General features: G+C 36.5%; 1 protein-coding gene across 1 annotated transcript in view; it reads right to left on the bottom strand.

Moving 5' to 3' along the window:
- TBC1D32 (TBC1 domain family member 32) overlaps positions 1 to 21,742 on the bottom strand; it is a 79,958-nt gene that overhangs the window by 18,677 nt on the left and 39,539 nt on the right. Inside the window, exons 24-27 of the mRNA XM_018078247.2 lie at positions 17,960 to 18,082; positions 16,568 to 16,676; positions 15,647 to 15,740; positions 5,387 to 5,512 (exon numbers count right to left, since the gene is read on the bottom strand). Coding sequence (XP_017933736.2) covers positions 5,387 to 5,512; positions 15,647 to 15,740; positions 16,568 to 16,676; positions 17,960 to 18,082 — 452 coding nt within the window. The remainder of the gene's footprint in view (positions 1 to 5,386; positions 5,513 to 15,646; positions 15,741 to 16,567; positions 16,677 to 17,959; positions 18,083 to 21,742) is intronic.

Raw genomic sequence — 21,742 nt, 5'->3', positions numbered from 1 at the left:
TTAACTCTTCTTCCAACCATTTCTAACTAACATACTGACATTTAATCATGATTTTTTTTGTTTTGATTAGTTGTCTAAAACATTTACAGAAATTAATTCAGAGCGAATGACTCCATAAAAAGTTTTTAAAAGCCTGACTTTTGGTAATACTAAAGAAGTTTCACTACAACAGCTAAACATGAATTTACAGTTAGAGTTACCAACCCAACAGTAACAAAATTAATTTTGCATTGCAAAGGACTATTAATCAAAACAAAAAAAAAATTACACATGTAATCTATATTCCTAAGCAATCTTATAGTGAAAAGAAACTGCTAATTAAATATAACATAGCTATTTTTAATCATGGTTAATAAACCACATAGGGCTAGGAAAAGCAATTTATTTTACAGAAGAGTAACAATTTATTCATTTTGGGAGAATAAACAAGCTCACTAATCTCCACTAATATGCTTAGTGGAATTTGGCCCACAAATAATATACCAAATATTTGTGTAAAATGAGCAAATGTGTCTATTCCTGGAGCTGTAGATAGTAAAAAGCAGAAATTAAATTTAAAATTTTTAACTAGCTATATGTTTACTGTATGACTATTAGTATGGTGATTACTGAAATATGCCATACTATGATAATAAATGGGAACTATGTTAAGACTAAAATACCCCATAATTCAGAAAATGTAAAACCAAGTCAGGACATTGTACATTTCTTCCCTTTTTGTTGGAAGATATCCACAAGCTTGACCTAGTACTTGAATACTTCAGTTTAGCCCTTAAGTTAATAAGAGAAGCGGCAGCACAACTGCTAAGCAATTTTTTGAAACTCAAGCACTAAACTGATTTCCAACATCTGAAAGTATTTATCTAAGTGCCTGTCAGGATCTTTGAAAAACTTTTAATCAAGTTTGAGAGAGGAAGACACAAATAAGAATTTATCAAAACACATATGGTTCATGCATAAATAGAGCGTTTTCACAAGACACTGTCTCTCCCAAAGGAATGTCCATGTGAAATGACAAGTAGCTATTTTAATTTTTGTCTTCTAATACTAAATCATTTAGCTACCATTTGGACACTATCATGGAAACTGTTTCACTGATTCTTCACATAACTGGAAAAGTAGACAAAAGAAATTTCAGCAGGTTCATTGTACAGTACAGTCAGTACTGCTGTAAAAGCCCAAATTCTCATGTAGAGTTTATGTGGCCTACCAACTCGGTGAAAATGTTGATTTTCTTAAATTATGGTAGCTTTGCTGTATTAGTGTTGAACTTTTTAGGAGACTGGCAATCACCTAATGCAAATTTAATTCACACACAAAATAAAGAGAATTTTAATATAGGAATGTATAATCATATACAAAATAAATGAAAGAGTTTCAAATCATTCCACTATGCTCATAAAATATCCAAATTCCTAAAGGATTTTTTTTTTCCTTTGGTATGAAAGGAAGGTAATTGAAATGGCTTTAAAACTGCGTTAGAACACTGATTGAAAAAACCGATGCGATTAAAACTTTTAATAGGTAACGACCATGAGAGGTTATCTGATCCCTACTCTGAAAGTTTTAAGTCAAAAAGATCAAAAACTGCAAAAAGCATCAGATTTTTTTCAATTCTCTAATGTAATTAGTGTTACTGGATCATATTCTATGATCATATTCCATGATCTATACTGGATCATATTCTATGTATGATCCAGATGCTTCAAAGGAGTTTGAGGGAAAATGCAAAAAACCCTCTCTTAAGAGTTAACAGTAGTTCTGCTTGACTTGTGTTAGAGGTTAAAAATTCAAGAGTGAAAATCTTGGACCGATGACTTTTTTGAGTAGTGTCAGAAATTTTCAACTCCATCAACCATGCTTCCATATAATGAATGTATGAAAAACACAGTTAACAATTCCACTCTTAAAGGCAAAACCAAGGAGGACTTTCAATTACTGTACATTAAAATGACAAAGGAACAACCTGCATTTTCTTTGAAAAGAAGAAAACAAGATAATAAGAATTCTGTCAGTGATTCCATTAGAGATACAGCTTGCAAATCTTCTTTACTAATGGAAAAAACAACCGTTCAAATCCTACCCAAATGCCATAATCTTTACACACCTGCATGTACATTCACATGCACTCACATGGCTTACAGGATATTAATTTGGAAATGGCTCCAAACTGGTTTGGGGGACAGAAGAAAGAAGTTTTGATCTGCAATTGTTCTTCCTCTGTAACATGAAAGACCCACTGTTCCACCTTAATTCTGACACAAGTTTCCTTGAAAAATCAAGGACATAAAAAGGTAAACAACTCTTTTGTATTATTCTAAAAAATTCTTTTGCAAATACAGTATTTTTAAAGCGGTCATACTGAAAAACAAGAACAGACCAGAGGCAGAGTCAAGATCTCAGTGATCTTCAAGGTAGAAGATTTGGTCCACATTAAAAAGCACCTAACTGAGCTCAGAGAATCTGTGTTCTTCTTACAGAGAAGAACAGGCTCCTCTGAGGATCAATTCAGAATTGAAATCTAATGCAGTTACCCTGATGTGTTTTTTTTTGAAATCACAACATAGAGAATTCTCTCTCATACTTAACAAGGTAAGACTATGGAAGACTAGAATGCAAGAACGAAGTTAGTCAAATCTTCTTTAGCTAGACATAATAAAGACTGAAATTAAATACTTTTCTTAAAAAAAGGAACAGCATCATCGAATGCTTTGGGTTGGAAGGGACTTTTAAAGGTCATCTAGTCCAATGCCTCTGCAATGAGCAGGGACATACTCAACTAGATCAGGTTGCTCACAGACCAATCCAACCTGACCTTGAACATTTCCAGGGATGGGACATCTACCATCATTCGGGACAACCCGATCCAGTGGTTCACTACCCTCATTACAAAAAATGTCTTCCTTCTGCCTAATCTACCTCTAGCCCCTTTTAGTTTAAAACCATTACCCCTTCTCCTATTGCAACAGGTGCTGCTAAAATATTTGTCCCAATCTTTTTAATAAGACCCCTTTCAAGTACTGAAAGGCAACAATAAGCCTTGTCAGGCACTGAGGTCAGGCTGACAGGCCTGTAGTTTCCCAGGTCCTCCTTGCAGCCCTTTTTGTGGATTGACGTGACATTTGCCAACTTCCAATCATCTGGGACCTCCCCAGCGAGCCAAGACTGTTGGTAGATGATGGAGAGTGGCCTGGCAAGCTCTTCCACCAGCTCCTTCATCACCCTATGATGGATCCCCTCTGGTCCCATAGACTTGTGAGGATCCAAGTGGCTCAGCAGGTCACTGTTTCCTCCTGGATTACAGGGGGAGCTATTTGCCTTCCTGTCTCTGTCTACCAGTTCTGGAAGCCAGGAGTCCCTGAGGACAACCTGTCTTACTGTTGAAAACTGAGACAAAGAAGGTGTTAAGTCCTCAGCCTTTTCCTCATCTTTGTTGACTATGTTCCCCCCATGTTCAACAAAGAATGGAGGTTCTCCTTGCCCCTCCTTTTGCTATTGATATATTTGCAGAAGCACTTCTTGTTATCCCTAACAGAAGTGGCTAGATTGAGTTCAAATTGTGCCTTTGTCTAATTTTCTTTCTACATGACCTAACCATATTCCTAAACTCTTCATGAGTAGCCAGCCCTTTTTTCCATAGAATGTAAGCTCTCTTTTCTCCCCTAATTTCCTTTAAATTCCCAGCTCGCCTTTTGGCACATTGGGACAGCCTGCTCCTGTGCGTTCAAGACTTCCTTCTTGAAGCAAGTCCATCCCTCCTGGACCTCTTTGTTTTCAAGGGCTGTTTCCCAAGGTATCCTCTGAACCGGTCTTCTGAATTTGCTAAAATTTGCCCTCCGGAAGTCCAGGGCAGAAGTTTTATTGATAGTCCTCTTTGCATCCCTGAGTATTGAAAACTCTATCATTTCATGGTCACTGTGCCCCAGATGGCCTCTGACCACCACATCTGCCACCTGCGCATCTCTGTTTGTGAACAGCAGGTCTAGCGGGGCCCCAACCCTGGTAGGCTCATTTACCAGCTGGAGCAGGAAATTATCCTCCATACACTCTAGGAATCTCCTAGACTGCCTCTTCTCCGCTGTGTTGAGTTCCCAGCAGACATCCAGCCGGTTAAAGTCGCCCACAAGAACAAGGGCTGGTGATTTTGAGACAACTGCCAACTGCTCGTAGAATAAATCATCACCCTCATCATCCTGGCTGGGTGGTCTATAACAGACTCCCACCAGGATGTTGGCCTTCTTGGCCTTCCCCTTGATTTTGATCCACAGGCACTCAGCCTTATTGTTACTGACTTCAAGTTCTACAGAGTCAAGAGACTCTCTAACATACAGAGCCACCCCTCCACCTCTCCTACCTTGCCTTTCCCTTCTGAAGAGCTTGTAGCCATCCACGGCAGCACTCTAGTCATGCAAGTCATCCCACCACATTTCTGTGATGGTTACTGTGTCACAGCTTTCCTGCTGCACGATGGCTTCCACCTCCTCGTTTGTTACCCACACTGTGTGCATTGGTGTACATGCACTTCAGCTGGGCTGCTGGTATCGCTTCTAACTCTGGCTTTCCACCCTTAGGCTCATCTCTGGAGAGCCTGGTTTCAACCCCTTCCCCCTTCAAACTTAGTTTAAAGCCCTCCCGATCAGTCCTGACAACTTATCGGCTAGAGTCCTTTTGCCCTTGCTAGATAGATGAAGCCTGTAATTCTTAAGGAAATGGAAGCCAGCAATTTCTGAAAACACCTAGCTTCTTTTTTGCTGCACAAGTTTATACGGTATTGCAAGTCAATTCTTATGTCTGATCACTGACAATTTATGTCATATGGATGATCAGTGTTTTTGCGTTGGCTGGTTTGTTTTTTTAACTGATCTGTACCAATGCTCCTGCATGACCACACTGGTCACTAGAAAATAACGTGAAAATTAAGAAAAATGTGAATGAGTGAGTTTTTTGATAGTTAGTATGCCTTAATTATGAATTTTTTTAGTGAAATTGGCTTTTAATATAATTTCCCAACCCATTTTAAGCCATTCACTGATCTCTGAGAAACGCGTGTTTTCTTTCAGGCTCTCTTTTTCATTTTCTCAGCATGTCAATAATAAACCCTTTAGAGATCTAAAACAAAAACTCACATTTGAGTCCTCTTTCTGTGACAAATTTCACTTAAAACACAGAGGGATTATGATCATAAAGACACAAAGAGAGAAAAATAGGACATAAAGCACAAACCCTATTTTCTTGGGAAAATCCCACTGAAACAGTTTCTAAAATCAATACAAAATTTTTGGCTACTTGTACTGATAATGTAATCCTCAAAGAAATTTTAAAGAACAGTTGCTTACTAGTGGTCTTCTGTTTGCTTCCTTTGTTAAACTTATTGAGTTATACTCACCTGGTCCACTGATACTATCCGATCTGGCTTTCATGACTTTGCAGAACTGTTTTCTATAATTTTCTGTCCACCCGGTTGGCTTCTCTGGACTTTTCAAGAGTGTCAAGAGCTTGTCAAGATCATTATCTAGAAGAAATTAAAAATTAGTGTTATTCTGCAATGATCATAGAACAATAGAATGGTTTGGGTTTAATGGGACCTTAAAGGTCATCTAGTTCCAACCCCATTGCCATGGGTAGTTTTGGCAGACCTCATACTTTTTGAAAAAGAAATGACATAAATATGCCTTATCCTAAGAGAATTTTTAAACTGGAGAAGCAGTCCTAAAGCTGATGACATTCTGCTTTATACAAAACAGAAATATTCATTTTACCTACTGATGGCTTTTTGTTCTTATTTTGGCTGGGGTAAAGTTAATTTTCTTCACAGTGGCTAGGATGGGAGTATGTCTTGGATTTGTGCTGAACACAGCAATGATAATATAGAGACATTTTTGTTACTGCTGAGCAGTGCTTAGACAGAGTCAATGACTCTTCTGCTTTCATAATGCCATGCTGGCAAGGAGGCTGAGGGTGCATTGGAAACTGGGAGGAGACACAGCTGGGACAGCTGGACAAAGGGATATTTCACATGATATGACACCATCAGTATATGAAGTGGGGGGAAGAAAAAGGAAAGGAGTGATGTTGACATGATTATAGTTGATATGGTGGTATTAAGTCAAAGGTTGGACTGGATGATCTCTGAGATCTTTTCCAACCTAATTGATTCTGCGATTGCATTTGTCTTCCCAAGTAGCTGTTACATGTTATAGGGCCCTGCTCTCCTGGAGATGGCTAAAGACGTGCCTGCCCGTGGGAATCAGGGAATTAATTTCTTGCTTTGCTTTGCTTGTGTGGGTGGCTTTTGCTTTCCCTATTACAAAATCATAGAATATACTGAGTTGGACCGACAAGGATCATTGAGTCCAACTCCTGGCCCTGCACAGGACACCCCAAGAGTCACACCATATGTCTGAGAGCAGTGTCCAAACACTTCTTGAACTCTGGCAGGCCTGTTGCTGTGACCACTTCCCTGGGGAGCCTGTTCTAGTGCCCAACCACCCTCTGGGTGAACAACCTCTTTCTAATATCCAAACTAAACCTCCCCGACACAACTTCAGGCCATTCCCTTGGGTCCTGTTGCTGGTCACCACAGAGAAGAGATCAGTGCCTGACCCCCCTCTTCTCCTCACAAGGAAGTCTCAGTCTCATCTTCTCCAGGCTGAACAGACCAAGTGACCTCAGCTGCTCCTCAAGGCCCTTCACCATCTTCATTGCCCTCCTTTGGACACTAATAGCTTAGTATCTTTCTTATATTGTGATGCCCAAACTGCACGCAATATTCAAGGTGAGGTCACCCCAGTGCAGAGAGGGACAATCCCCTCTCTTGACTGGCTGGCGATGCTTTGCCTGATGCCCCTCAGGGTTGGCCCTCCTGCCTGCCAGGGTACTGCCGATTCATATTCAACTTGCTGTTGACCAGGACCCTCAGGTCCTTTTCTATGGCACTACTCTCTAGCCCCGCATTCCCTAGTGAGATGGCAGCACAGTTTTTAGAACATGAAATGAAGCATGATAAGATAGCAACACAACAGTGTTCCACAGAAAATTTCTGCTTCTTTCTGTAAGAAGGTTTCCCTCAGATGCTGCTGCTTTGGATGTGTATGCCTTCAGGCTGCTAGGACACCTATCAAGTAAATTTGCCAAAAATATATTGGGCTCCTTGTGTTATGAGAATTCTTGCAATGGCTTTGCTGATAATCTCCAGTGTTTCTCAACATTAGTATAAGGACTTAAATTTGGGACAAAACATTAGACTAAAAGTATACTTCTGCTGTTGCTGAAATGTCCCCTTGCAAGTTTTGTGTTAACTTTTAGAGAAACTCAGAAATTTTAATTAAGTTTTCTGAAGAATCTAGGTGTACCCAACATGCTCCAGCCCAGAGCCACAGGTTTTTTGCTGGTCCTGTCAGAGGTTGAAACAATACAATTTAAGCATTCTTTTTAACTTCTGAATGGTTGACTTTTTTCCCTGAGCATTATTAAAACCCAGTCTTTGGTATAATTGTTATATATGAGGCACAAATATAATGTTTTTCATTACATGTTCAGCTTGATTATTAAAGAAATTTGTGAGACAGTTTATGAAAAAGATTTTAATGAAATATTTATTTTTAATGAAAAGAAAGAATTTAAAAGATTGCTCCTTAGTGTTACTCTTACCTTGCTACTAAAGACACATTACCTCTTTACAATAGGGAGACATGACTTCAAAGTTAAAATTGTCATTGATGCCATGACAAAAGGAAAGTATGTTCTATTCTCTCTTGGCTAGAAGTGATTTTTTTCGCTTCTATGTTCTACTGAGTTGGAGCAAATTACACATACTTTACCAATTTTCTAGAATAAAATCTCAGTCTCTGGAACTCAATTTCACAAAGAGCTGATGCTCACAGAAGTTTGAAAACAGAACCATAGTGACAAATGCAGAACTACCATGTGTAATCATACAAGACAATATTAAGTTGGCTTTCAACAGTATGATGTCTGTACTTAAAGCCTTAAGAATTCTTTCTTTAAATAAAAAATCTTATGTAACCAAAATGTCTATCTTGGAATTCACACTGAACAACGAACACTAGCAAGCTACCATTAAGTGTGATGACGCTGAGCACTGAAAATTATATGCAAGATAGCAATTAAAATAATGTATACATATGCTTTGGGAAATCAAAGAGGACATAATTTCTTACCATAAGCAACATTTGCTTAAAAATTTTAATATTTTGGGAACGGTTGACTTTTTAAATTGTTTTTCTGAAGCCAGACCAAATTTCAAGTTCAAATGCCAAGTAATTTTATAAAGTAATTTTATGCAAGATAAAACTGATCAAAATCCTACCAAATGGAAACAGTCAATTAGACTGCCTCTAGTTAGGCAGCTTGGTTCCCAGAGTACTTGACACTGCTATGAAATACTTTCTGGTCAACTTGAGGGGAAAAATAAAAAGATAGTATCTGTGAGAAGGTAAATCCACATGCACTTGCTCCAGTTGTACACACTCCCTCTGCTGTGGGACCATGCAGTTCCCATCATTATGAAAGGATTGTAGCCGACACTACTACTAACTAAGGAATGAAGGTTCTTCAGACCTTGCAAGTTCTTCTTTGTTCTTTGTTTCTACATTTTGGGCACTACAGAAATGAATTCTGTCATGAAACGTAACAATTGTTTGAGCCAGTCTATGGCTATTTAAAATATTTGCTGTTACTTTCTTCTTTGTAGCATTTCAGTTTCGAAAAACTATTTTCAAACTATCTTATTCTTTAAAAATTACTGGAATATTTTCAATAGAATTCTAATTTTGCATATAATTTATTTTAAGCTCATCTAAGACCCTAATGATTTATAATTAGTAAATTGTATCCCTGTTATTGAAAATTATTATACAATACATAACATTTCAAAATAAGTTTATTATAGTAATTATTATAATTAATAACGATTCCAAATTAATTAACCTGAAATGTCTCTGTTATCCTCAAATAACTAGTCCTCAGTCTCTTTCCAAATAACATGCACTGACGCTTAGAACAGCCTATTTATCAAAATTTAATGTGAAAAAGAATTTAACTCTTACAGTATTGTCAGTAGGATTTCTAGTTCTTTTTCCGCCCTTTTCTGTTACTTCTGTAACAGGTGGATATTGAAGAAAATCTTACAACTGCAAAGCAACACTCCTCTGTACAAGTCAAATAGTTATTTTACTTCCTAATGGATTGCATTAAATCAGTTTGGCAGACAAGGACCAGAAACTACAAGCTAAGATTTAATCAGTTAACTCACCAGAGACAAGGGTGAAACTTTGAATCCTCTGAAGGAAATAAAACTACTAAAAAGTATCCTCTCAAGAAAGCAGGATTTCAAGCTCATGGCATCTCTGCTGCCTCCTCCTGGCTTCTTGGTATGATCCCTAGATTTTTCTTTGCACAGTTTGTGTCTCTAATATTCTTCCTCTCCTATAGGTTTTACAAGCTTAAATCTTTGTGATTGCTGAAATGTGCACTTGCTACTATCCAGCAGGGTCAATGAATCCAAAATTGTACTGTTTAAACATGTAACCTTCTACAATGTTCATTTATGCTCCAACAACAGGATAAGGAAACAAAAGTTGCAGGATTAACAGTATTTTCTGAACTTTTGCTAAATACCATGGACCACTGTACTTGCCTTGAGGTTCCTCAAGGCAGGGAAGGTAATATTTAATACAAAAGGATCTTAAGCAACTTGGAAGATAACCAATGCAGATAGGTTATCTGCATTGACAGATGTGTTCTGCCTGTCATTAGAACAGTGAGTGGTAAGCAACCTACTGAAAATAGGAAATCATTTTTATATAACCAGTGGACTTCCTCTCTCTCAGTCAAGGAGGATGCAAGACTTAGGATCCTCAGAGAGAACACAAGAATGTTCAAACTCAAATGACAGAGAAACAAACTTAAGATCCATGCAACCATGTAGTGGTCATGTATTTAATACATCCATTACATTCTGTAACTGGCATTATATTGTGGAAACTTGCTGCTTCTCATTTTCTTCCAGGTAAACCACTTGCTCCCCTAACTTGTCATTAAATGTGGACTACCACTTCTGCCAGTAGGTCATCACAGTACAAAGGAAAGAAAGAAAAAGAAAAAAAAAAAAGAGAGAAAATCTTGGGAGGTTTTTTGAATGAAAATTGCTTCGAAAAACCTCACGATAGCAAATAAACACCAGCTCACTTTCGCAATTTAGAATGCAACTATAACTTGTCCAACAGTATTATCACAGAGCTGGAACTCAAACAACACACAGTCCTGGGCTACCCGTACTACTTGTTACTGAGCGTGGGCTTTCACACTACCACTAGAGGTGTTCTAAGCACACAGCAATGCCAAAAAAAAAGAAGTTTTGCTTTTCTTTATTCTCTTTTCTGGTATGTCATTAAATGAGTTCACTAGTTATCCTAAATTAATGACTTTACTTTTTTTTTTTCTGGAAGAAATATCAGAACTGCTGAATGGGGTAAAGGACAGAAGGTGAGGGAACAGCAGAAGGAAAGGAAAAAAAGTCAATAGAAAGAAAAAGTGAGGAAGAAAAGGAGTAAGACCTTCCTCTACTGATGCTAGTGAGCTTTTAAATATACCATGAGTGAAAAGAAACTAATGTAAATTTAATTAATCTGCTGCACTTCTGCTTTCTTCCTCATATGCGGTTATATTTTGCCATCCCATCCCTTGCTTTGTGCTAGCATTGGTTGCTCTGTGTAGTCATGTGAAAAAAAAAAAACCATCACATTTACCAGTTTATGAAGCTATGAAACTGCACTATAAATAATCTACAGTTACCTACATGTATGAAATCTGAGCCACCACACCATAACTGCAAGTTTAAATTGACCTCCTTCCCTGAAAGATGTTGCTTTATAATTCTTCAAATGATTCTTCAGCTAGCTTTTGTGTCTAAAGCAAGTAAGACCTAGGAAAATTCATCAATGTTTTAGAAAACATAAGAAATGCAACAAGCCCTTTCTCATCTGATTATGCATTGCGACAGAAGTGCTTTTCTGTGACAAAGAAACTAAGATCTCTAAATCCATGTGTCTCTTATTCAAAATCTAAATTGAGAGATAATGAATAACCTGACGATATTGTATTTGACTACTACATGAAAACAAATCCATATAAGGATATATAATTTAGGAAGCCCCAGGTACAGTTCTCATAGACCTGTTTACTCACTGCTCTTTTATCTTTCATTAACTTAGTGGACTTAAAAGCAAAAGACAAGAGTCTCATACATGAATATTGAGAGAAATATAAAAAGGAGGACAAGTCAAAGAAGTGCAGGTGATAAAGACGTTTATGTGAAATTACAAGGGATAACAGGAAAGCTAATAGAGTTGATTCTTTGACAGAGAAAATTTAGAATAAAAATTAAGAAGCAACTGCTAGTTTCAAACAGGTATTAAAAAAACAGTGCTGAGATCAGATTTAAAAACAAAACCCAAAACAACACCCAAAACAAAAACAAACAAACCAAAACAAACAAAAAAAAACAAAAAAGCCCCCCAAAAAAACCAACACAGAAACACGGCAGCATGTTCCCATTTAAGTTAGAAGTACAAAGTAAAGAACTCAGAGAACAGTGGTTGAGATAAATTATCAAAATACTTTAAGAACATTACCAAAGATTTTCGGCAGCAATTCTGGACTGTACGAGTCCAGAAGGAAGTAAGATTAATGTATGGTGGGATACCTAAGTTTAGGGAAATGCCAAGAAGTGAATGCATCAATGCAGAACATTTATGGACACTTCTTCAGCCACACTCATTACCAACTGTCATAACTGCAGAGCTAGAAGTAGAAAAGGAAAACATCGTGTGGGCAAATAGGACAGTGAATATTACAGTTTAATAGAGTTCTAAAGAGTTCAACTTTTAAAAATCTACACTATAGTTAAAATTACAAGTAAAAAAAATAACTTTTTCATAGTTGTTTCCTGAATGATAAAGAACTATCATTCTTTGAAAACCACTTGATAGTTCTTCCTCAAATTATCTTAATGAAATAATAATTGAACAATTAAAACAAAAGAAAAGCAACAGGTGTCTTGCTGCAGTGTAAACAAGTGGAAATGGCATAATTAATTTCCACACGTAAATAATGATTCACATAAATCATTTGAAGCTTCACTATAAATTATCTTAGACAGAAGTGCATCATTAATATACTGCTAACCAATACTTTTCAAGCTCTGAGTACTGGCTGAAAGAATTTGTGCATATTAATACACAACCAAGCAAGTTTATTTTTCTATAAATCCTTCCCGACAGACACATATACCACATGGACAAATACCTAACATCTGCAAAACCAGTGCAGATGGTTGTAAACAGTGAAGCACTACAGATTTTTCCCAAGTACAAATATACTTTTGGGGTGAGTCTACTTACTCAAAGTGTCATCATGAAATGAAGGAATTACTCCAATACTAATTTTACCAACATAAATTACAATAAATTAATTTTTGACGCAATGAGTCCAAATATCCACTTGCTAGAGTCTCTGAGCACTACAATTGCACAGAGTAATAGCAAGAGTGTTAAAGAAGTGTTCTCTTAGTTTCAGCCTTCAGGCCTTCGTGCTGGGAAACACATGTTCTATCAGAATAATGTGAGTTAGCACTGCTCTGCTTTTTCTTACAGCTCATTAGTTCTCCTCCCTTTCCACCCCAAACTGAACACCCAAAAAGGTGCCAATGTTACACGTTTACCACTGTCATAGAATCACAGAATCAACTAGATTGGAAAAAACCTCTTAGATTGAGTCTAACCTTTGACCTAGCATCCCCCTGTCAACCAGACCGCGGTAGTAAGTGCCACATCCAGTCTATTCTTAAATACCTCCAGGGATGATGACTCTACCACCACCTTGGGCAGCCCATTCTGATCCCCCTTCAAAAGAATTTAGAGAGAGAATAAAAAAATCCACCCATTTCTTAGGTTTTCTTTACTGAAAACTCAGTGTGAATAAGTCCTTTTTAGTATCAACCCCTTTTACATTACTTTCAGCATAAGAGTGAAAGTGGTTTCCATGGCTTGTGTTATACTAGACACAGTCACAGGCTACATGAGGTCTAGAGCTGTGGAAATGAAGCTTCCTGTTCCCTGACCTCAATTCAGCTCACTAGTTCCAAAATATTCAGTAAGCAATTTCAGCTTACACTCAGAAAGACACCTTCCATTAGTTGAGACACTTCTGGGAAACAAAGGTTCTGTTTGCACCTGTCCTTCAACTCTATCTAAAAGGAGGGTCAAAACCAGCAGTATCAGCGGTGTTATATTACATCTGTAAACTTTATTATTATTTTTTTAACTCTCCCCTGGCCATTTCCAATATCTATTCTATAGATACATTAAAAAAATATCAACTCAGGTTATGTTTTTACACCTGATATCACAACTGTATGATGGATACAGGACGTATTTTCAAAGCAGAAAGAAAAGGTAAGCTTCTCTTTAGGTGTCCTTGTCACATGGGCAATAAGAGAGGAGGCAAGTAAGAGGTCAGGACAGACAGAATAAAACCTACAGTTACAGCTTTTTCAGCCAAAAAAACCCTTTATATTCTTTAATAGTAATAAGAATCTAGTACACTTAATTATTCACGTCCTAGAAAAGCCCAAAAAAGAGGACAGGAATGATATCACACAGGTTACATAATGGAACACTGCAGCATTAAATCTGAACACAGACAGGTTCAGGGAACCGCAGAAACATTGTGCTGGCTTTCCATCCTTGATGACAGATACGAAGAAGCAGTCAGGCATTCCTCCTCATATGATGTACAAGTGTTTTTTCATGGCTGCAGAATTCTTGCGTAAGTCCGTGTGAATCCTGTCCATCTCCTTGCACTGAGGCAGAATTAAAATTTAACAAGTGTTTTTCTAACCTGTTTTTAAACCTCTGAGTAAGCTGTGCAAGTAACACACAATATGAATTCTGAATACTGAAAACCCCAAAGAAGTTGTGTAAAGGCGCTCTTCTATCTTGTATAAAAGTAACATACACATCTTTATCATAATCATATTTTTAACCTCTCTTGTGAAAGAGCACTTCTATCACTGCCATATTGTAGTGCTGAAGAATACAGTTCAGATATTCTCCATTTTCTACTCTTGCTCTTGATGTCTGTTTTCCCAAGCAGTGGAATAGTGATTTATGAATTTTATTCTTTTCATTTTAGGTCTATTTATTCCAACACTTTCTTTCAAAATAACTTACGCATACCGAAAGCTTCAGTCTGGCAAATCATATGTTCACAGTTTCGTGATTTTGGAGTACTGAAACAGAACACTTTCAATGTTTGTTTTCCTTTTTTCAAATGACAAACACAAAATATTTTGACTCTGAAACCAAATGTTCTGTTCATTTTGCAGTTATATAATCTTTTACTTAAGATACTGTTAATACCAAAAATGCCACTTCAAATTGAAATACTTCTTTGATACCATTATTTCAATTATTCATCAAATTCATTTGCAAACCCTTGAAACTTTATTTCAGCAAACTTACTGTTAATCAAAGTTTTACCCAAGTTTTCCTAGCTGGTTGAATCTGCAAAAAGGACAATTGTAATCGTTATTCCACTATGCCACTATGTAATGATGAGCAAGAGAATTCCTCTGAACAAGAGAACAGAGAAGTTCTGAGGGATACAATACGATATGCTTTTCCAACCCAAGAGAGATACTACTGCCTCCCTGAAGACATATTTAAAACAACTGGGCACCCACTTTTTATCTGATCGTTGTCTTATGCATATTGCCTTGGGAAGCCTAGAAAAGATATAGAAAACTCCCTTCTTTTATAATTACATAGCCTTTCCTCTTGTGGGAGCAGGGAATCACCTTCTCAAGTTATTTTTTCCTAGAGATTTACAAACAGACTGTTTTGTCTTCTACAGTTAATATAGAATTTCTACCACTTCTGAAAATCTGTCTCTGCTAAGGAAATTAGCAAATAATCTCCAATAAGTGCATCTCAAGGATATAGTAAACATGAACAAATATAATGAATTATTTATTTACTAAACTATTCATCAGATTCTTTTGCATTGTCTATGCAAACTAAAACCTTAAACAGGTTTCTCTGTGTGAATTAAACTGCTGTGACTAGTCACTTCTTCAAAGGATTCTTCAGTCTGCTCACATTCCAAATTGATGTTCAATGTGGAAACCAACTATCCTAAAAGCTGTCTATTTCACACACCACCAAGCTTTGTAAACATGGGGAAGTGAATCAAGAAAACAGTGTAAAAAAAATCTGTAGCTTAACCATACTGTCTTGCTTCAGTTACTAGAGGGATGATACAAATGTACCTTATGAGTCACCCACCTGACACTAGCCAAAAGGTTAATCTTGACGTTTGCATAAGAACTAGATTACTAAACAGAGCTTTGCAGACTGACAGTTGCACAAAACCAGACAAGCAAAACCAAACCAATTTATTTAGCTCGAAATGCAGCCAGCAATAAAATATACTTAAGTACTTAAATAGATCATAATCCATGGGATGTGAGGGGGGAGTGGAGGGGCAAGGAGGAAGGAAAAGGAAATTTTAAAATTGACCAAGATGCTTGTGTGACATCTACACTGCTTACATGCTTTGTATGTACCTTGTCTGAATTCAGCTTTCCTAGGAATTCCTGCAAGATAGCACTTTGGCAAAGGGAACGATGAAAACATTGGCCAAGGATATGGATCACTGCCCTAGAAACAGGACCAAAAATTAATTTAGGAAAAGAATTGATAGCTTTTGTGCACTTAACACACAAAGGTGCAGTTCCCAGAATTACTACCTATGCATCAAAATGACACTTGATATTACAATTTGCAACGAGATGTGTCATAACTTAAAGAAAAGATACAAAATCCAAAAAGTATTTGAGCCAGAGTTTTTTATGATATATACCAATGACAGTTTTGATTTTACAGCTTTTATTTCAAACACAGAGGAAATTGCAAGTTTTATAAAAATTTTAAAAAAACCCACAAAACACAAAACTGTATTTCCAATTTCATACACTGATCTAGGTGTCTTGGTTGTGCTGATAGTAATTTTCATTTCATCTTTATGAGACTGACAGCCAGTGAGAACTAGAACACTTAAAGGTGTTGCTTAACAAACACTCCAAGTTAGAGCATTGATGAAAGCTCCACGTATACTGCATATGAAAACCCAAGCATCAAAAAAATATAAAATAAAAGGAAGACAAATGGAAAGCTAATAAAAAAATCCACAGAAATATGAAAGCAAAAAAAATATAAGCTGTATTTGCTTAAAAGTAACATCAAAATGGAGCAAAATACGCTTGTCATCTGAATGCAGTATGTCCTAGGTACATGCCAATCCCCAGATAGTGGGAACAATTTTTTCAGTATATCACTTCTTTAAACGTTAGCACTTTATAAAGCTAAAGGTGGTCTAGTATTTCTTAATTTAAGTAGTTTTTCACATGCTGAATTATCAGCAAAAATGTTCAATCAATGAAGTCAGGAGTTAAGTAAAGAGAAACTGCTAAACTTTAGGTTCTAACCTTATCTAGTGCTCTCAAAGGCAAAATCCTTTCCTGTGGTCCTCCAATCAGATTTATCCTTACAAGAATGTGGTTTCTCTCCACTGACAGACCATCAATTATAAAAACTCTGTGGAAAAAAAAAACAAACAAAACTAAGAGAAACATAAAAAACTCCAAAAATTAGAATTTGATTTACTGACTATTTAATTCAAAAACTTTTATATGAAAGAATACTTTGAGAAAGACACTGGACTTAAAGGCAACCAGGAATACACACAGACATAAGGAAATAAACAGAAACATGAAGTATTTTGTCTCTGAGCATTATTCTAACTTTGTATTCGCTACGTATTACTGATTAGAAACATTTGAGCAATTACTGGACACATAAGATTAGAAAATTTACAAGCTTTGTTATGTCCACGTGTTCAGTAATTAGAGTAAAGATAGTTAATGGACCATCGAAATTTGTTCCTTATTTGGCCTACCAATATACTTCTGCTGTCGCAAATATGTAGAGTTATTCACAACTTAAAAGACAGCCATCTTGCTGTCTGAAGTCATTGTGTAGGTCAAGACACAAATTTTTTAAAAGCTATAATATCCAGTTTTTATACACCAGGGTTCTTAATAAAACTTTTGCCTCAGTACAGAAATAGTAGGTTTCATCCTCAAATGGTAAATAACTATGATCTATATCTGTGGAGACTTCACCTATACTGATTGATTTATATTCTGTAACGGTCACATACAACAAACAGCAAGAGGAAAATTCTTAACACTCAGCATGCTGTGAGAAAGGAAAAAATGTCTGTAACTAAATGACTGTCCACTTCTGACCCAAAAATATACTTTTCCTTTTGAAAGGATGTGCTGTGTAATTTTACTTAGAAGACAGCAAATGGAAAGTCACAGAAGTTGGAAAGTCAACTAAGTTATAAATAAATAAGAAAGCCAAAACCAAACCACAACAACAAAAAAAAACCACCCTCTCAAAAAAACCCAAAGTACAGATGATGCCTTTAATTCATAAACATTAAAGCAATACTCTAATTTTATAATAAATACATAACATTAAAAAACAATACAGAATTAGAAGGTATATTTACATACGCAAGTTATGCACACTTTTTGTTTAAGAAACAACTAAGATTAATACAAATCAAAAGCAGAAAAATAATTGCTTTTTTATTTCTTATATTTTTGGTGTGGACATGGGAGAAAGAGAAGACCATTGTATCTTTTCATAATTTAAGACTGCTGACAAACCTGCACAAGGAAACCTGTGCACATTAATAGCCAGTTTAAGTGAAAGCATTTGTATGTTTGAAGCCACTAAGGCATCCATGTATTTGTTCTCAGGAGAAGAGTTTGACAGTTAAAATAACATTTACATCAGTCAGTTCTTACCCTGGTCCTTCTGAAGTTTCTGTGACATTTTCCTCCTGAGCAGTTAGTAAAACTTGTGACACGTTATACTGAGTCTCCAAGAGTAAAAGGGTATTGAGCTCACAGCACAGCACATTTAACAACCTGCAGAAGGACACATTGAAACAACAGCACATCAGTCAGGAATCCAGTAATGCACAATAAGACAAAGGTGAACGTGTTTATGAGATCTCACAATAGAAAGGGAGGGGGAAAAAAATCAACAAAAAAACCAACCTGAAGTATCTGAAAAACACCCAGACAGAACTAGGTCAGGAACACTATTTTATATCCTTTTTAGCCACTCAAGTGGCACGACCGTAAGCAAGCAGGGAATGGTTTCCAACAGATTTTTTGTGTGCATTGAACAACCAGAGAAAATATCCACTGGTCAGTTCAGTCTGCTTTTGATTTTATATCACAGAGTAACAAAAGTGATGCAGACTTAGTAAGATATTCCATGTGAAACGTAAGGAAATTATATAATAATAGGCTGGTAAGGCAACTTAGAATCAGGTTGTCTGAAGGGGAAGGAAGGCAGAAAAAAAAAAAAAATCTTTCCTTGAGAAAATGGGTTTTTAAGCCCCTCTGTATAATCCAATTTAACACAGTTCAAAAGCAATAAAAGATTTAATGTGTAACAAAACCAACAAATCTTCTGTGTTCATTTTTTTTCCAGAGAAAGTAAAACAATGGTGAATTAAATTAATAATCACAAGAGCACATGACAGTATAGTATATACAATTTTCTTTTACTTCAGGACAACTTAATGGTGAAAGTACTCCAAAATATTTTCATATAAATCTGACACAGAGCAATCCAAATCATGCAATTTTTTTTAACTAATCTATTCACTCTAAGACCACAACAGAATAATTTCATTGAGGGCTTCCTGTTCAAGAAAAATACTATGACTAAACATTCTTTTTACTGTTTTATTTCCTGTTTTATCACAGTCATAACACACAACAAATTAAGTCTGATCAGCGTTATATTTTGCATTCACATAAGACTTGATATGAACTGGAAAATACATACTATTTTAAATTTGTAGTCTGTTAGTCCGTGCTTATTTTCTTCCCTGTAATTCCAATATGCTTCTCCTAACAACAGTAAAAATTCACAAGCCATTCTCTCAATAATTTAACACCTGCAAATTCAGACACTTGTGGCCAAGGATAAAGTCAAGATGAAAATATGTCTTTTTTTTTTCCTGTTGTTTTTTAATACAACTTGACCTGCTCAGTTTCAGTCCTCTTCAGGTTTTATTTATTATACATTAACTATTTTGTGACATTGATTTGTTTCCAGTACTTTTCTAAATCACAGAAGAAATGACAGCTCAACTATAATTTTTATTATTATATAGAGGAAAAAATCCAGAAAATAGCACTGAAACCATTATGAAGATAGATAACTTCTTAAGTATAATAAATGGCAAAGATGTGTTTCCAGCAGTTAAAAACCACTTGGAAGAAGACTGGTGGTTGAGAATGCCTTATAACATCTCCTCTGGTAGACAAGGCAGAGCAAAAAAAACCCAACCCAACCAAACATGAGCAAATAAAACTAGGTAGATGGGATAGTGGTAGGATAAATGGCAAAATACACAACATCTAACATGAGCAGCTGCTGCTTAGGAATTCAAATGAAATTTTCACCTACGCAAAAAAATCCAGTTAAAAATGCTATCACTGAAGTACATATATTTAGTTAAAGGTAATATTCCATTATTGTGCCTTCTAAAGTCATAAATGAATAGACTAAAGTTTGCAACTAAAAAAAAATGTCATATTGTGTGTATATTTGTAAACATACTTGAATATGGCTGTGGAGTTTTTTCTTTTTTGGTTCTTTTTCATTACATTTGAAACTTGAGAATTGGATCAGACTCCTCATCTCAATATTCCACCTATACAGAGTGCATGCTTATGAAAATGTATAAAACCTTTACACATATAATACAATAAAATCAAAGCATATCTTTTTCAGCTTATTTTAAAATTTTGTTTGGATGCAGAAGATAGAATTCTCAACTTGAATACTGCTAAAAATTGGAAGACAGGCTTTCATACAAGGTCTTGTATCTCGGAAGGACCCCAAGCAACAGTACAGGCTGGGACTGATCAGTTAGAAAACATCTCCAGTGGCATCCTGCGCTGTGTAACAAAGAGTGTTGCCAAAAGGTCATGTGAGGGAGGTGACCCTGCACCTGTTGGTACATGTAAGGTTACAGCTTGGAGTGCTGGGTCCAGTTCTGGGCTCCCCAGTAAAAGCATCAATGTAATGGAGACGGTCCAGCAAAAGGTCAAGAAGATGATAAAGGGTTTGAGCCATTTGACATAGGGGCTGAGAGAGCTGTGACTGCTCAGCCTGGAGAAGAGGATCCTCAGGGGAGATCCTTTCAATGTGTATAAGTATCTGACAGGAAAGTTTGAAAATGGAGTCAGACTTTTCAGTGATAGCCAGTGAAAGGACTAGATGCAATGGGCATGAACTGAAAGACAGGAAATTCCATTTTAACATACTGTGACAATGGTGAAATATTGGAACAAACTGCCCAGAGATGCTGCAGGATCACCAGCCTTGGCAGTATTCGAAACCAGACTGGACAGAGCCCTGAGTCATGCTCTCTAGTTGAACTCACTCTGAGCAGAACAGTTGCACTACAGTTGTACCACACAATCTTTCCTCTCCCTTTCAAATCTGATTATATACTTCTGGGAACACTACCAATAAGATATACCATATTGCCAGGAACAAAGTGTAATGCAGATAAACCAAAAGACTATCTGGAAGCAGTCTTTTATAGAATTGTAATTTTAAATAAATTAAAAAATATTAAAATACATATCATATATGGTAGCAAAAAGTAATTTTGTTCTGAATTCTGCATTTCCTGCCCTATCCATGTCTTTCTTGGAAGGTGCTCCCTGCATTCTACTACATCAACTACAATTTCACAACTTATACATCACTGTAGAAACGCCTAATCTAAAAAAAAGGCATTCTAGCTAGTAGTTGTGTACCTCCACAAACCAACTATCTCCATGGTTTTGGTAGGTGGAATCATAATGACCCCTTTAATTACAACAGAACAGAAGTCCTTCATGGGTTATAAACCAGCTAGTATATAAACCTTGCCACTTTTTATGTTGCCTCTTTTAAAATTTTTCATCTGAAAATAATATAATTAAACTGCCCATGATTTTCTCCGAGTTGCTACAAACACATATTATGAGGAAAGCTTATTATCAAACTTCTCAGTATTTTTTCTGTGAGTTCCTTTTAAAGAATTCCCATTTTCTCAAGCTGTCTTTTTTTTCTCCTAATATCAAATCATGTCTCTCTCAAACACCACTTTTATTATGGTAAACCCAATTTTATTTTTCTCCAGTTCCCACTAGACTCCAATACACCAATCTTCCTTACTTCCATAATATAAGTTCTTTCCAAAGTCAATCTGATGCTCTGTTCTCACTTCAAGGATATCAGCAAATGCTCAGCTGGAGGTGAAAGATGCAAGATACTGCTCCTGAATAAGTCTGCAGTGGGTTGACACCAGTCAGCAACTAAGCACTCACCCAGCTGCTCTTTCACTCCTCACTTTCCACAAGCAGACCAGTGTCTAGACACTCTCTGAGCAACGGTTACCTTCAAACCCTAAACCCCCGGTTTTTATTACTGAGGGGGATATAATATGGCATAGAACATCCATCTGGTCAGCTCAGGTCAGCTGTCCCAGCCATGTTTGTTCCCAACCT

Source organism: Manacus vitellinus, unplaced genomic scaffold (genome assembly GCF_001715985.3).
Source record: "Manacus vitellinus isolate BGI_N305 unplaced genomic scaffold, ASM171598v3 scaffold_4_pilon, whole genome shotgun sequence".
NCBI lineage: Eukaryota > Metazoa > Chordata > Aves > Passeriformes > Pipridae > Manacus > Manacus vitellinus.
This window is presented reverse-complemented; position numbering and strand designations above follow the sequence as displayed.